The sequence below is a fragment of the Lipotes vexillifer genome, unplaced genomic scaffold (assembly GCF_000442215.2).
Source record: "Lipotes vexillifer unplaced genomic scaffold, Lipotes_vexillifer_v1.1 scaffold237, whole genome shotgun sequence".
Lineage (NCBI taxonomy): Eukaryota > Metazoa > Chordata > Mammalia > Artiodactyla > Lipotidae > Lipotes > Lipotes vexillifer.
The window spans coordinates 2,112,203-2,126,597 of record NW_006794332.1 but is presented as its reverse complement, the minus strand read 5'-3'; the positions used below and the strand labels follow the sequence as shown (position 1 = coordinate 2,126,597).

The 14,395-nt window shown below is 39.0% G+C and overlaps 1 protein-coding gene across 8 annotated transcripts in view; it reads left to right on the top strand.

Annotated features, from left to right (window-relative positions):
• The window catches only part of ANKS1B (ankyrin repeat and sterile alpha motif domain containing 1B), an 895,734-nt gene that overhangs the window by 521,806 nt on the left and 359,533 nt on the right, over nucleotides 1-14,395 (top strand). For all 8 annotated transcript variants that reach the window (XM_007467172.1, XM_007467174.1, XM_007467175.1 and 5 more), the window contains one exon: nucleotides 13,623-13,721. In XM_007467172.1, coding sequence (XP_007467234.1) covers nucleotides 13,623-13,721 — 99 coding nt within the window. The remainder of the gene's footprint in view (nucleotides 1-13,622; nucleotides 13,722-14,395) is intronic.

Below are 14,395 nucleotides of genomic sequence, written 5' to 3'. Positions count from 1 at the left end.
AAAAAAAAACATATATATATATATATATATATATATATATATATACTACAATATTTTCTTCTACTGCCGTTTCATTAATGTGAGAGAGGGAATTAAAATGGGAAGAAGCACATCATTCATTATCTGATCACTTATGGTAACTCATGTTTCTGTCTGATAAACTAAATAAAGCTTTGTTCCAACACTGATAAGGGATTATAAATCTGGTATTTATCACAGTAGTTATTATCGTTATCATGCAGCAAAGACATACATTGCATTTACCTGTAAACTGATATCAAATTGACTCAAAATCTTTATAGAAGCTTAAGGTAGCATTGTTATTCCAAGAAAATCATATATAGTTTTATACCACCATGTTTTATACCACCATTTATGCTGTAAAAAAGCTATATTAAAAATAAACTAAAATATGTTTTTCCATGTGTGAATTTGCAAGATTGTGGTATCATTCATTCTACTACCGAAATATTCTATTTTAAATATTTAAGGCCACACCAACTGTAAAGAAGAATCTAATTTAGTTAATTATAGAGCAAAAGAAATCTCCTCCAATCAATAGTATCTTACTGATTTTTTTCAGTCTTGAACTGAAGAGAATAAATAACATCCAACTCAAGCTTATAATAAGAAGAAACCAGTTCTCTCTGGTCCTTAAATATGTTTCCTTAGCATTTTATATAATATGCAATGTGAAGGAAAGCCTTCTAAATGAATGTGATATGACATTAAGGTTATGAAAACGAGAACTTTTCAAGCTGAAATTCTCAGAGACAGAAAAGATCAGCAGAGATACTTCTGAGAAATGATTTCAATAAATAGCTATCCTACTTCAAATGGATCACTAAGTACGAAGCAGTGCTTTTTATTCTATTTGGTCATCTTATTAGTTTATCACAGCTGAAAAAATCCAGTACATAAGATATTCTCCCCATGGTCACAGAAACTTCAGCTTTCAACTCTTAGTGCATAAAATATTACATTACTTTTCTTCATTCCATGATTTAAGAAAGCAACAAAGACGCCCTGGATTAGACATTTCCTGTCAGTGAATAAACAGCTGTTCTAAAAACACTGCCTTGGGACTTTGATCCTTTTAGAAAGTCATTAACTAAACAACTTTGTCTCCTGATTATTATTCCTTAAATGTCTGTGCCATGTGCCTGGTAGCATGCTAAGAATATAGTGAATAATTTCTCAATTGGACTTGTCATTTTGGTAGCATAGATTTCTAGCCCTATAATGAAGAAACACTAATGAAAGCAGAACCAGCTACTAATTTGTTTTAATGACTGAAAAATTAGAAGAGAATTTGCTAAAGATTCTAAATTTAATGTTCATGAACTTTGACTAACAGGAACATCAGTTATATCCTGAGAATGATTCATGAGTTTCTTTGACTGCCTGTTTTCATTCCCTGTCACATCCTCGTTATTGCCCCGTTTATGTGATTCAACTACAGTTTTCATGTCTTTGACTGTAGAGAGGCACTGTCTAATAGAACATTCTATGATGACAGAAATGTTCTATATTTGCATTATCCAATATGTAGCCACCAGCCACATGTGGCCAATGAATCCTTGAAGTCAGGATTGAAAATAATCAACTAGATACGGCAATTGAGAGGTCATTCTTAACATTTCATGGAGAAGTTCTATGGAGTTAATGGGGGTAAAAGCCTATTGCGGTGGGTTGAGGAGTAAATGGGAGATGAACAAATAGAGAGATCATGTGTACAAGGAGATGAGGGGGTAGAGAGTGCAGTGTGGTAGGTGGTTAGGTAGAAGACAGACCTGATGGAACTCTACTCCAGACACCACTGGTCTGACAGTCGTGTGAAAAATGGATGGAAGAAAGAGAAAGCTAGAGTGTATGTTCAGCTTTTATTGAGAAAAAAAGGAATTAAGCTGAGATTTTCTAACATTCAGTGAAGGCAAATGATAATAAGAGAGTAAACTGTAGCTCCCTAGAAAAAACGGAAATTTTTATTGTCCTTGATAGCACAGCTGTTACCCAAGTACAAGCAAAATGGTTAGTTGCAAGATTTGAAACATGTGATTTTTCTCTGAAAATCTGTAAGAATCCATGATACTACAAAAATAAGGTATTCTATGATTTCTCCTTATAAGAAATTTTGTAAGTTCCTAGTACTGAGATTGATTTGTCAAAAAAAAAAAAATGCATTCTTGCACTTCTCTATAATTACTCCTTAAAACAATTTAAGTTACAAGTTCTGAAACACTAAAATGTAGTTTCAAATTATACAATCTATATTTACATAGAACGATACTAATCAAAAGTTGGGCATGACTGAAATCATCGCATTTTAGAACTGAATGGGTGTTTGTTAAACGGCTTCATTTTATGGGTGAGGACCACAAGGCTCAGAAACAATATATGACTTAGCCATGTTTACCCAGATAAGACCTGAACCCAGGCCTTTAGACTCCAAGCCTCGTGCTATTTTGAAAAAAGGCTGGCTAGGTGATGCACCAGGACATTTTTGCTATCCCTATATATTACAATAAGAAAGAAAACAGAAAATTTCCAACGGAATACCTCACTGGGGACAGTGAATCCTTTTCTTTACATTTCCACAACTATGACCATTTCCTCTTGGGCACATTCTCACCATTTGCATTGTGCGTTTCACAGATTTCGCTCATTTTTCAAAAGTGTTTGGTAATTGTCCTGTATGCTAGGATATTTGACCCAAAGAGAAGTTGTCTAACTTCCCTACAGTTCTTCAAAATGTTTCCTCACTTAACTGAAGATAGATAAGGTGGTGGTTTAGAGGAAGAACAGTGGTCTCTAAAGATTAAATATTTTTTAATGTGTATTTTTTGTTATTGTTGTTCATTTTTTTAAAAGCATCATTATTGGAGTATAATTGCTTTACAATAGTGTGTTAGTTTCTGCTTTATAACAAAGTGAATCAGTTATACATATACATACCTCCGCATATCCCCTCCCTCTTGCTTATCCCTCCCTCCCACCCTCCTTATTCCACCTCTGTAGGTGGTCACAAAGCACTGAGCTGATCTCCCTGTGCTATGCGGCTGCTTCCCACTAGCTATCTATTTTACATTTGGTAGTGTATATATGTCCATGCCACTCTCTTACTTTCTCCCAGCTTACACCTCCCCCTCCCCATATCCTCAAGACCATTCTCTGATACGTCTGCATCTTTATACCTTTATTCCCCTCTTGCCCCTAGGTTCTTATTTTTTTAATTAAAATTGACCATTTTATTTATTTTTTTAACATTTATTTTTTTAACATCTTTATTGTAGTATAATCACTTTACAATGGTGTGTTAGTTTCTGCTTTATAACAAAGTGAATCAGCTATACATATACATATGTCCCCATACCTCTTCCCTCTTGCATCTCCCTCCCTCCCACCCTCCCTATCCCACCCCTGTAGGTGGTCAAAAAGCACCAAGCTGATCTCCCTGTGCTATGCGGCTGCTTCACACTAGCATTCTGTTTTACGTTTGGTAGTGTATGTATGTCCATTCGACTCTCTCACTTTGTCCCAGCTTACCCTTCCTCCTCGCTGTATCCTCAAGTCCATCCTCTAGTAGCTCTGCATCTTTATTCCTGTCTTGCACCTAGATTCTTCATGACCTTTTTTTTTCTTTTAGATGCCATATATATGTGCTATTTCTTTTTCTCTTTCTGACTTACTTCACTCTGTATGACAGTGTCTAGGTCCATCCACCTCACTACAAATAACTCAGTTTCATTCCTTCTTATGGCTGAGTAATATTCCCTTGTATATATGTGCCATATCTTCTTTATTCATTCATCTATTGATGAACACTTCGGTTGATTCCATGTCCTGGCTATTGTAAATAGAGCTGCAATGAACATTTTGGTACATGACTCTTTTTGAATTATGGTTTTCTCAGGGTATATGCCCAGTAGTGGGATTGCTCGGTTGTATGGTAGTTCTATTTTTAGTTTCTTAAGGAACCTCCATACTGTTCTCCATAGTGGCTGTATCAATTTCCATTCCCACCAACACTGCAAGAGGGTTCCCTTTTCTCTACACCCTCTCCAGCATTTAGTGTTTGTAGATTTTTTGATGATGGCCATTCTGACTGGTGTGAGATGATATCTCATGGTAGTTTTGATCTGCATTTCTTGAATGATTAATGATGTTGAGCATTCTTTCATGTGTCTGTTGCAATCTGTATATCTTCTTCACAGAAATGTCTATTTAGGTCTTCTGCCTATTTTTAGATTGGGTTGTTTGTTTTTTTAATATTGAGCTGCATGAGCTGCTTGTAAATTTTGGAGATTAATCCTTTGTCATTTGCCTCATTTGTAAATATTTCCTCCCATTCTGAGGGTTGTCTTTTCGCCTTGTTTATGGTTTCCTATGCTGTACAAGAGTTCTTAAGTTTCATTAGGTCCCATTTGTTTATTTTTGTTTTTACTTCCATTGCTCTAGGAGGTGGGTCAAAAAGGATCTTGCTGTGATTTATGTCATAGAGTGTTCTGCCTATGTTTTCCTCTAAGAGTTTGATAGTGTCTGGCCTTACATTTAGGTCTGTAATCCATTTTCAGTTTATTTCTGTGTATGGTGTTAGGGAGTGTTCTAATTTCATTCTTTTATATGTAGCTGTCCAGTTCTCCCAGCACCACTTATTGAAGAGGCTGTCTTCTCTCCACTGTATATTTTTGCCTCCTTTATCAAAGATAAGGTGACCGTATGTGTGTGGGTTTATCTCTGGGCTTTCTCTCCTGTTCCATTCATCTATATTTCTGTTTCTTTGCCAGTACCATACTGTCATGATTACTGTAGCTTTGTAGTATAGTCTGAAGTCACGGAGCCTGATTCCTCCAGCTCCGTTTTTCTTTCCCAAGATTGCTTTGGCAATTCGGGGTCTTTTGTGTTTCCATACAAATTGTGAAATTTTTTGTTCCTACTTCTGTGAAAAATGCCAGTGGCAGTTTCATAGGGATTGCACTGAATTTGTAGATTCCTTTGGGTAGTATACTCATTTTCACAGTGTTGATTCTTCCAATCCAAGAACATGGTATATCTCTCCATCTATTTGTATCATCTTTAATTTCTTTCATCAGTGTCTTATAATTTTTGCATACAGGTCTTTTGTCTCCTTAGGTAGGTTTATTCCTAGATATTGTATTCTTTTTGTTGCAATGGTAAATGAGAGTGTTCTCTTAACTTCACTTTCAGATTTTTCATCATTAGTGTATAGGAATGCAAGAGATTGCTGTGCATTAATGTTGTATCCTGCTACTTTACCAAATTCATTGATTAGCTCTAGTAGTTTTCAGGTAGCATTTTTAGGATTCTCTATGTATAGTATCATGTCATCTGCAAACAGTGACAGCTTTACTTCTTCTTTTCCAATTTGGATTCCTTTTATTTCTTTTTCTTCTCTGATTGCTGTGGCTAAAACTTCCAAAACTATGTTGAATAATAGTGGTAAGAGTGGGCAACCTTCTCTTGTTCCTGATCTTAGTGGAAATGCTTTCAGTTTTTCACCATTGAGGACGATGGTGGCTGTGGGTTTGTCATATATGGACTTTATTATGTTGAGGAAAGTTCCCTCTGTGCCTACTTTCTGGAGGGTTTTTATCATAAATAGGTGTTGAATTTTGTTGAAAGCTTTCTCTGCATCTATTGAGATGATCATATGGTTTTTCTCCTTCAATTTGTTAATATGGTGTATCATGTTGATTGATTTGCATATATGAAGAAGCCTTGCATTCCTTGGATAAACCCCACTTGATCATAGTGTATGATCCTTTTAATGTGCTGTTAGATTCTGTTTGCTAGTCTTTTGTTGAGGATTTTTGCATCTATGTTAATCACTGATATTGGCCTGTAGTTCTGTGACAACTTTGTCTGGTTTTTATATCAGAGTGATGGTGGCCTCGTAGAATGAGTTTTGGGAGTCTTCCTCCCTCTGCTATATTTTGGAAGAGTTTGAGAAGCATAGGTGTTAACTCTTCTCTAAATGTTTGATAGAATTCTCCTGTGAAGCCATCTGGTCCTGGGCTTTTGTTTGTTAGAAGATATTTAATCACAGTTTCGATTTCAGTGCTTGTGATTGGTCTGTTCATATTTTCTATTTCTTCCTGGTTCAGTCTCAGAAGGTTCTGCATTTCTAAGAATTTGTCCATTTTTAATAAATTGTCCATTTTATTGGCATATAGTTGCTTGTAGTAATCTCTCATGATCCTTTGTATTTCTCCAGTGTCAGTTGTTACTTCTCCTTTTTCATTTCTAATTCTATTGATTTGAGTCTTCTCCCCTTTTTTTCTTGATAAGTCTGGCTAATGGTTTATCCATTTTGTTTATCTTCTCAAAGAACCAGCATTTAGTTTTATTGATCTTTGCTATCGTTTCCTTCATTTCTTTTTCCTTTATTTCTTATCTGATCTTTATGATTTCTTTCCTTCATGATCTGTGGGCTTTTCTGTTTTCTCTCTCTCAATTGCTTTTGGTGTAAGGTTAGGTTGTTTATTTGAGATGTTTCTTGTCTCTTAAGGTAGGATTGTATTGCTATAAACTTCCCTCTTAGAACTGCTTTTGCTGCATCCCATAGGTTTTGGGTCATCGTGTTTTCATTCTCATTTGTTTCTAGGTATTTTTTGATTTCCTCTTTGATTTTTTCAGTGATCTCTTGGTTATTAAGTAGTACGTTGTTTAGCCTCCATGTGTTTGTATTTCTTACAGATTTTTTCCTGTAATTGATATCTAGGCTCATAGCGTTGTGGTCAGAAAAGATACCTGATACGATTTCAAGTTTCTTAAATTTACCAAGGCTTGATTTGTGACCCAAGATATGATCTAACCTGGAGAATGTTCCATGAGCACTTGAGAAGAATGTGTATTCTGTTGCTTTTGGATGGAATGTCCTATAAATGTCAGTTAAGTCCATCTTGTTTGATGTATCATTTAAAGCTTGTGTTTCCTTATTTATCTTCATTTTGGATTATCTGTCCATTGGTGAAAGTGTGGTGTTAAAGTCCCCTGCTATGACTGTGTTACTACCGATTTACCCTTTTATGGCTGTTAGCATTTGCCTTATGCATTGAGGTGCTCGTATGTTGGGTGCATAAATATTTACAATCGTTATAACTTCTTCCTGGATTGGTCCCTTGATCATTATGTAGTGTCCCTCTTTTTCTATTGTGATAGTCTTTGTTTTAAAGTCAATTTTGTCTGATATGAGAATTGCTACTCCAGCTTTCTTTTGATTTCCATTTGCATGGAATTTCCTTTTCCATCCCCTCACGTTCAGTCTGTATGTGTCCCTAGGCCTGAAGTGGATCTCTTGTAGATAGCATATATACAGATCTTGTTTTTGTATCCATGCAGCCAACCTATGTCTTTTGGTTGGAGCATTTAATCCATTTACATTTAAGGTAATTATCGATATGTATGTTCCTATTCCCATTTTCTTAATTGTTTTGGGTTTGTTATTGTAGGTCTTTTCCTTCCCTTGTGTTTCCTACCTAGAGAAGTTCCTTTAGCATTTGTTGGAAAGCTGGTTTCGCGGTGCTGAATTCTCTTAGCTTTTGCTTGTCTGTAAAGGTTTTAATTTCTCCATCAAATGTGAATGAGATCCTTGCTGGGTAGAGTAATCTTGGTTGTAGGTTTTTCTCCTTCATCACTTTAAACATATACTGGAACTACCTTCTGGCTTGCAGAGTTTCTGCTGAAAGATCAGGTGTTATCCTTATGGGGATTCCCTTGTGTGTTATTTGTTGTTTTTCCCTTGCTGCTTTTAATATTTTTTCTTTGTATTTAATTTTTGATAGTTTGATTAATATGTGTCTTGGCATGTTTCTCCTTGGATTTATCCTGTATGGGACTCTCTGTGCTTCCTGGACTTGATTAATTATTTCCTTTCCCATATTAGGGAAGTTTTCAACTATAATCTCTTCAAATATTCTCTCAGTCCCTTTCTTTTTCTCTTCTTCTTCTGGAACCCCTATAATTCGAATGTTGGTGCGTTTAATGTTGTCCCAGAGGTCTCTGAGACTGTTCTCAATTCTTTTCTTTCTTTTTTCTTTATTCTGCTCTGCAGTAGTTATTTCCACTATTTTATCTTCCAGGTCACTTATCCCTTCTTCTGCCTCAGTTATTCTGCTATTGATCCCTTCTAGAGAATTTTTAATTTCATTCATTGTGTTGTTCATCACTGTTTGTTTGCTCTTTAGTTCTTCTAGGTCCTTGTTAAACATTTCTTGTATATTCTCCATTCTATTTCCAAGATTTGGGATCGTCTTTACTGTCATTATTCTGAATTCTTTTTCAGGTAGACTGCCTATTTCCTCTTCATTTGTTAGGTCTGGTGGGTTTTTGCCTTGCTCCTTCACCTGCTGTGTGTTTCTCTGTCTTCTCATTTTGCTTAACTTACTGTGTTTGGTGTCTTCTTTTCGCCAGCTGCAGGTTCCCATTGTTTTTGGTGTCTGTCCCCAGTGGCTAAAGTTGGTTCAGTGGGTTGTGTAGGCTTCCTGGTGAAGGGGACTAGTGCCTGTGTTCTGGTGGATGAGGCTGGATCTTGTCTCTCTGATGGGCAGATGCACGTCTGGTGGTGTGTTTTGGGGTGTCTGTGGACTTATGGTTTTAGGCAGCCTCTAAATGGATGCTAATGGATGGGGTTGTGTTCCTGTCTTGCTAGTTGTTTGGCATAGGGTGTCTAGCACTGTAGCTTGCTGGTCGTTTAGTGGAGCTGGGTCTTGGAGTTGAGATGGAGATCTCTGGGAGATTTTCGCCGTTTGATATTATGTGGAACTGGAAGGTCTCTTGTGGACCAGTGTCCTGAACTTGGTTCTCCCACCTCAGTGGCACAGCCCTGATGCCTGGCTGGAGCACCAGGAGCCTGTCCTCCACACGGCTCAGAATAAAAGGGAGGAAAAAAAGAAAGAAAGAAAGAAAAAGATAAAATAAAGTTATTAAAATAAAAAATAATTATTAAGAAAAAAGAATTTTTATGTGAAAAAAAATAAAACGGACAGGCAGAACCCTAGGACAAATGGTAAAAGCAAAGCTATACGGGCAAAATCACACACAGAAGCATACACATACACAGTCACAAAAAGAGAAAAAGGTAAAAAATATACATATATCGTTGCTCCCAAAGTCCACCTCCTCCATTTGGGATGATTCGTTGTCTATTCAGGTATTCCACAGATGCAGGGCACATCAAGTTGATCGTGGAGCTTTAATCCGCTGCTTCTGAGGCTGCTGGGAGAGATTTCCCTTTCTCTTCTTTGTTCGCACAGCTCCAGGGGTTCAGCTTTGGATTTGGACCCGTCTCTGCATGTAGGTCTCCTGAGGGCATCTGTTCTTCGCTCAGACAGGACGGGGTTAAAGGAGCAGCTGATTCGGGGGCTCTGGCTCACTCAGGCCGGGGGGAGGGAGCGGAACGGATGTGGGGCGGGCCTGCGGCGGCAGAAGCCAGCATGACGTTGCACCAGTCTGAGGCGCACCGTGCGTTCTTCCGGGGAAGTTGTCCCTGGATCCCAGGAACTTGGCAGTGGCGGGCTGCACAGGCTCCCGGAAGGGAGGTGTGGACAGTGACCTGTGCTTGCTCACAGGCTTCTTGGTGGCGGCAGCAGCAGCCTTAGCGTCTCATGCCCGTCTCTGGGGTCCGCGCTGATAGCCGCGGCTCGCACCCGTCTCTGGAGCTCCTTTAAGCAGCGCTCTTAATCCCATCTCCTCGCGCACCAGGAAACAAAGAGGCCAGAAAAAGTCTCTTCCCTCTTCGGCAGCTCCAGACTCTCTCCCGGACTCCATCCCGGCGAGCCGAGGTGCACTAGCCCCCTTCAGGCTGTGTTCACGCCGCCAACCCCAGTCCTCTCTCCCTGCGCTCCGACCGAAGCCCGAGCCTCAGCTCCCAGCCCAGCCTGCCCCGGCGGGTGAGCACACAAGCCTCTCGGGCTGGTGAGTGCCGGTCGGCCCCGATCCTCTGTGCGGGAATCTCTCCGCTTCACCCTCCGCACCCCTGTGGCTGCGCTCTCCTCCGCGGCGCCGAAGCTCCCAACCCCGCTCCGCCTCCCGCAGTCTCCGCCCGCGAAGGGGCTTCCTAGTGTGTGGAGACCTTTCCTCCTTCACAGCTCCCTCCCACTGGTGCAGGTGCCGTCCTTATCCTTTTGTCTCTGTTTTTTCTTTTTTCTTTTGCCCTACCCAGGTACATGGGGAGTTTCTTGCCTTTTGGGAGGTCTGAGGTCTTCTGCCAGCGTCCAGTAGGTGTTCTGTTGGAGTTGTTCCACGTGTAGATGTATTTCTGATGTATCTGTGGGGAGGAAGGTGATCTCCGCGACTTACTCTTCCGCCATCTTGAAGCTCCTCCGACCCTAGGTTCTTCATGACCTTTTTTTTTTTTTTTAGATTCCATATATATGTGTTAGCATACTGTATTTGTTTTTCTCTTTCTGCCTTACTTCACTCTGTATGACAGACTCTAGGTCCATCCACCTCACTACAAATAACTCAATTTCATTTCTTTTTATGGCTGAGTAATATTCCATTGTATATATGTGCCACATCTTCTTTATCCATTCATGTTGATGGACACATAGGTTGCTTCCATGTCCTGGCTATTGTAAATAGAGCTGCAATGAACATTTTGGTACATGACTCTTTTTGAATTATGGTTTTCTCAGGGTATATGCTCAGTAGTGGGATTGCTGGGTCGTATGGTAGTTCTATTTTTAGTTTCTTAAGGAACCTCCATACTGTTCTCCATAGTGGCTGTATCAATTTCCATTCCCACCAACACTGTAAGAGGGTTCCCTTTCTCCACACCCTCTCTAGCATTTAGTGTTTGTAGATTTTTTGATGATGGCCATTCTGACCGGTGTGAGATGATATCTCATGGTAGTTTTGACTTGCATTTCTCTAATGATTAATGATGTTGAGCATTCTTTCATGTGTTTGTTGGCAATCTGTATATCTTCTTTGGAGAAATGTCTGTTTAGGTCTTCTGCCCATTTTTGGATTGGGTTGTTTGTTTTTTTGATATTGAGCTGCATGAGCTGCTTGTAAATTTTGGAGATTAATCCTTTGTCAGTTGCTTCATTTGCAAATATTCTCTCTCATTCTGAGGGTTGTCTTTTCGTATTGTTTATGATTTAAGGATTAAATTTTTTAAATCATTTCAGTATTCAAACACTGAAATCAAGTTTTCAGTGTTACCTATAGATAGTAGCTAATTCAGACTAGCATCCTGATGTGTTTTGTGTTTGTACAAAGAACCCAGGTTCTATATTTTTTATAAGCTTAAGTTGTGGGCTGGTAATTTAGCCAGCGGAAAACCAGATAATGATCTAATACATAGGTGGCCAAAGTTTTTTTTTGTTTTGTTTTTGTTTTTGTTTTTTAAGGGCCTTTTAACTACTTTGGAAAACCCCTTAAAGAGTGAAAGTCAAACACAGAACGGTATCATATATCACACTCATGACACACTAGTCCATTTCTGAAAATAATAAAGCTTTCTCAAAATGAAGTCATTTATATCCTTAGCCATGCCCTATTGTGTGCACTGAGTACTTTCTGAGAGCAGTGTTTCCTGTAGCGTACTCCCAAGACTGGCTTATTTGTTTGCATTAGGCTTTTATTATCATGCTGCTCCACCTGCGTAGTTCTGCCTTCTCCAAGGTGGCCAGAGTAGCTTAAGCACAGGAATGTTACTATGAGTAGGTGGAATGTTTTTGTCCGGTGAGCGCCCATTGTAAATCCCTAGCTATGATGCCATTCTAATGACTTTAATCTTTCTAAGAACAGCCAATTACATCCATTTGTAACATAGTCCGATATTAAATTGTTTACATTCATCTGCTCTGTGCCAGTTCAGGGACAGAGATTAGTCTTCGCACCATAGTAAACTGGCCCCTCCTCCTTTACTTTCTCAGGAAAAGGCATCATGATCCACCCCTACTGCTGAAGCCTGGAACTGATGTGTATTCTGAATTTCTCCATCATTCTGTGCATTCAGTCACCAAGTCAAACTTCTTGATAGTTTTCAGATCCACTCACTTCTTTCAGTCTCCTGTGACCACTACCTTAGTCTAAGCCCACATCATCTGTAGAACAACTACTGTGGTCTTCTAACTGTCTCCATGCTCCCATGATTGCCCTTTCCAGTTCATTCTCTTTTGCTTTAAATATTCATCAGTACCCATTGCTCTCCATAAATAGGTATTCTGTAATTTCTATTCATAAGTGTTTTTATTTTACACATTAGTAGGACAGAGTTTGACTTGTCCATAGAAAGCAGTGATCTGAATTCTTGAACTTCTCTATAGACTTATTTAAAGGGAAACTCTAGCTTGCAAGCTCCAAGAGACTAAAATTTAGGGACAAAATAAGCCATTTATAGATTTCTGTGTTACAGGGAGTTCCCTGGCAGCTCAGTGGTTAGGACTCCGCCCTCTTATTGCTGAGGGCCCGGGTTTGATCCCTGGTCAGGGAACTAAAATCCCACAAGCCGCATGGCACAGCCAAAATAAATAAATAAATAAATTTCTGTGTTGGAATATTAATCAGAGGTCAAAAAATCATTGAAATCAGAGAATATCAGGACTAGACTGATCCTTGGAGATTATGTGGCTCAACCTCATCATTTTATAGGTAAGGAAACTGTGGCCCAGCCACAGAAAACAAATTGATCCTTCTAAATATGGAATCTCATCATGTAACTCCTTTTCTTAAAATCTGTCCAGGCTTCCCATTATGGTCAAGATGAAGTCTAAATTCCTCAGCGTGGCATACAACGTCTGTATAGTCTGGCCTTTCCTTATCTTTCCAGACTTACCTTTCGTTCCTCTCTCCAACTTATCCTAGAATTTGATGTTTCCAAGTAAACTGTGTTCTTTCTTACCCACACGACATTGCACATAATTTCTCCTAGTCCTCCCCATTTTGAATGCTAAATCCAAACCATCCTTCAGACATCTGATTAGACATCATCTCCCCTGCAAACGTATCCCAGATTCCCTCTACACTACCAAGCATGTGTCACCATCATAGCATATTCACAGCGTCCTAACTGCCTTTGAACAATCTGTTTCCATCACTGGACTGGAAGGAATAGACAGTTGAGGGCAGGGACCTGCATCTTACTCATTGTTCTGTCCTCACATCTTGATCAGGTATCTGATATCCAATATTTAAGATTAATTATTAATTCTCTTTTAACTTGCCTAGTATACTTCAATTATTCCATCAGCTCTTCTTACAAAATCTATTTTCAGAGGGAAAAAAAACTTGTTCATTCACCTCAATGCATAGGTCACTGATAGTTTTAAATGACAACTCTTCCTAAAAGCATATACATTTTTAGGGGAACAAGGTTTTGAGTCACAGGAATGAATTCCCAATGCAGATAATCCAACCATAAATAGTAAGCCATGAGAGTATTTGTGAGGGAAAGAAAACTTTCCCAGAACCTTCAACACAGTCATATAGGTGATCTACTCTCACCTCACCCTCACAGAAGAATGACTCTATGTTTTTGTCTATAAAAATCAGATCACTTGTTGGTTATTTTTCTCTGTATTAAGAAAATCATTATTTACCCACAGTAAAAATGCCTGATTTAATTTATAACATTTCTGGTTTTGTTTCAGGGAAGCAATGTTATGGAAGATCAAGATCTGTTGGAAATTGGAATCCTTAATTCTGGGCACAGACAAAGAATTCTACAGGCAATCCAGCTCCTTCCAAAGGTAAGCCATGCTTTATTACCTTAACCCTGAGTATAGTCCCAGTGGTTTTAAGTCCAGGTGTGCAAGGGGTATTAGTATTTAGGACAATATGTCTGCATATTGATGCAACTCCTCAAAGCAGGTCTTCTTAGTCCAACTAAACATTCAGACTCATAAGACTACTATGAGCCACAGTAGATCTATCAAGAAAGATATAATACAGGAAATGCCACTGGCTAGCAGGGCAGCTTCAGAGTTTTTCTTCAGTGCGATTCTTTATGTCAGTACAAACATCAGTCCATGCTCCCCAGGTGACAGATCAGGTGCAAGAAGACAAGATGAATATAGGGTGGGTACAAGAATGTTCCTGGATCAGAAGCCTCATGCCCTTAAAGGCAGTATCTCTTGTAACAACTCCATAGCCCTAGCCTCCAGGGACAAGGAACCTGCCTAATCACACGTCATCACTCAGGGAAGTCCAAAATATCACATCCCCATCAGGTATTTGTAGTTCATGTATAAATCTTCCCAGTCCAGATGCAATTTACCAACCAGGCATCATTTTAACTTTAAGTAGTATGTTACCTAGCAACAGAGTTGACCTTCTGTTTCCAGATAAGGTTTCATAAGAGCCTAAAACAACTGGTCTTCAGGATATGTAGGATTTTAATTGGTAAGGAAAGGGAAGGCATTTC